The 2,052-nt window shown below is 45.2% G+C and overlaps 1 protein-coding gene across 1 annotated transcript in view; it reads left to right on the plus strand.

Moving 5' to 3' along the window:
* LOC117945078 (U5 small nuclear ribonucleoprotein 200 kDa helicase-like) overlaps positions 1-2,052 on the plus strand; it is a 48,064-nt gene that overhangs the window by 28,297 nt on the left and 17,715 nt on the right. The window contains exons 28-31 of the mRNA XM_034872332.1: positions 51-78; positions 454-579; positions 1,400-1,543; positions 1,621-1,627. Coding sequence (XP_034728223.1) covers positions 51-78; positions 454-579; positions 1,400-1,543; positions 1,621-1,627 — 305 coding nt within the window. The remainder of the gene's footprint in view (positions 1-50; positions 79-453; positions 580-1,399; positions 1,544-1,620; positions 1,628-2,052) is intronic.

Consider the following 2,052-nt stretch of genomic DNA (forward strand, 5'->3'; position numbering starts at 1 on the left):
CACCATCGGTCTGACCCCCCCCTCTATAATAATAACACTACACCATCATGATCGCTGCCTACTACTACATCAACTACATGTTTTTGTCCCTTTTTCTGACATTTTTGACACTTTCTCCAATACTTTTACTGCTTTTGTGTCTTTTTGTTGTTTCTTTTCCATATTTTTTTTATCTTGACCCAAAACTGTCCTTTCACACAAAGCTGATGCACAAAAAAACAGACAAACCTGAAAAGTTGAATAAAAAGACAAAATATGAAAACAGACAACCAAAGATGTTTAGTTTCTCATGATATAAAGCAGGAAAATCTGTATTTCAGAGGCTGAAAATGGCATTTTCTGTAATGTTACGCATGAAAAATGAGTTATTGATTCTTCTTCTAATCGTTGAACATGTATAAAACTACATGATGGATTCCAACATGGCTGACTTGTAGTTTTTGGTTGTTCTTGGCAGAGTTGTTCAGCATGTCCCTGAACGCCAAGACCAAGATCCGGGGCTTAATCGAGATCATCTCCAACGCTGCCGAGTACAAAAACATTCCCATCAGGCACCACGAGGACCTACTTCTCCGACAGGTAACCACACAGGACCGGGACCGGGACCTGGACCAGGACCAGGACCGGGACCGAGCTGGAAGAAATACTCAGACATCACACTTACTTCTGCCAATAATCAACATAGTAACGGGATATTTATCGATGTTACACCAACAGCAACGCTACACCAGCATGTCTGTTGGCTACAACAGTTCTCCTACATGCAAAAATACACATAATGAGCATTATAACTCATATAAAGCACAAACTATTTACATTTCTCCCAAAAAGGCCCAAATATATAACATAAATATATAATATAAATATGTAAGTATATGCCAAACCTCCAACCGGTGCCTCCATTCTCTTCTGTAGAACGGGAGTTATCTCTGACCACATCACACTAGTCTGATTTGGAGGATTACTGTTTTTCCTACTGCTGTCGCCCATATATGGGCATATAGCGTGCCTTCATTTCCTTAAATAAACTCCCAATGCATCATGGGAGAGCTGTAGAATATTCGGAGCACGGAGCTAGCGGCAGAAACTCGTGAAAACGTGATAGATTATGGATAATTATTATTATCAAGTGGATAAATTTTGGATGTAACAGTTTGGATTTAATGCTCAACGAGCTTGAAAAAGGTCCAAGTCCCAGTCTGGATAGAAAACCCCCGTAGAGTCTAGAAAGACCCGGAAGACCCCCCCCGGGTCCGCTAGCTCGTTAGCTGTTAGCTGCAACAATCAGTAGGTTTCTGTGTTTTATGGTTATAAACTGATTGAATTATGAATCAGAGGTGCCGATTCTCTGGGTTCCTGAGGGTTAAAGTTCATCGGGACGATCTTTGTTGTTTTGCAGTTGGCGCAGAAAGTGCCGCACAAACTGAACAACCCGAAGTTCAACGACCCGCACGTGAAGACCAACCTGCTGCTGCAGGCGCACCTGTCCCGCATGCAGCTGAGCGCCGAGCTGCAGTCGGACACCGAGGACATCCTCAGCAAGGTACGCCGCGCCGGGAACACCACGACTACGCCTGGCAGCATGGCCGTGTGTGTGTGTGTCTAACCTGTGTGTCTCAGGCGTGTGGTGTTTGAGTGTGTGTGTGTGTGTGTGTGTGAGTGTCTTAGGCGTGGTGTTTGAGAGTGTCTTGGCCGTGTTGTGTGAGAGTGTCTTAGCCGTGTTGTGTGTGTGTCTTGGGCGTGGTGTGTGAGAGTGTCTTGGCCGTGTTGTGCAAGAGTGTGTGTCTTAGCCGTGTTGTGTGAGAGTGTCTTAGCCGTGTTGTGTGAGAGTGTCTTGGCCGTGTTGTGTGAGAGTGTCTTGGCCGTGTTGTGTGTGAGTGTCTTGGCCGTGTTGTGTGAGTATGTGTCTTAGTCGTGTTGTGTTGTGGTGTGTGTGTCTGAGCCCTGCGTTGTGCCTGCAGGCTTGTTGTGTGTGTGAGTGTGTGTCTAAGTTGTGTTGTGTGTGTGTGTGTCTTAGTCGTGTTGTGTGTGTGTCTTAGTCGTGTTGTGTGT

This window comes from Etheostoma cragini, chromosome 5 (assembly GCF_013103735.1).
Source record: "Etheostoma cragini isolate CJK2018 chromosome 5, CSU_Ecrag_1.0, whole genome shotgun sequence".
NCBI lineage: Eukaryota > Metazoa > Chordata > Actinopteri > Perciformes > Percidae > Etheostoma > Etheostoma cragini.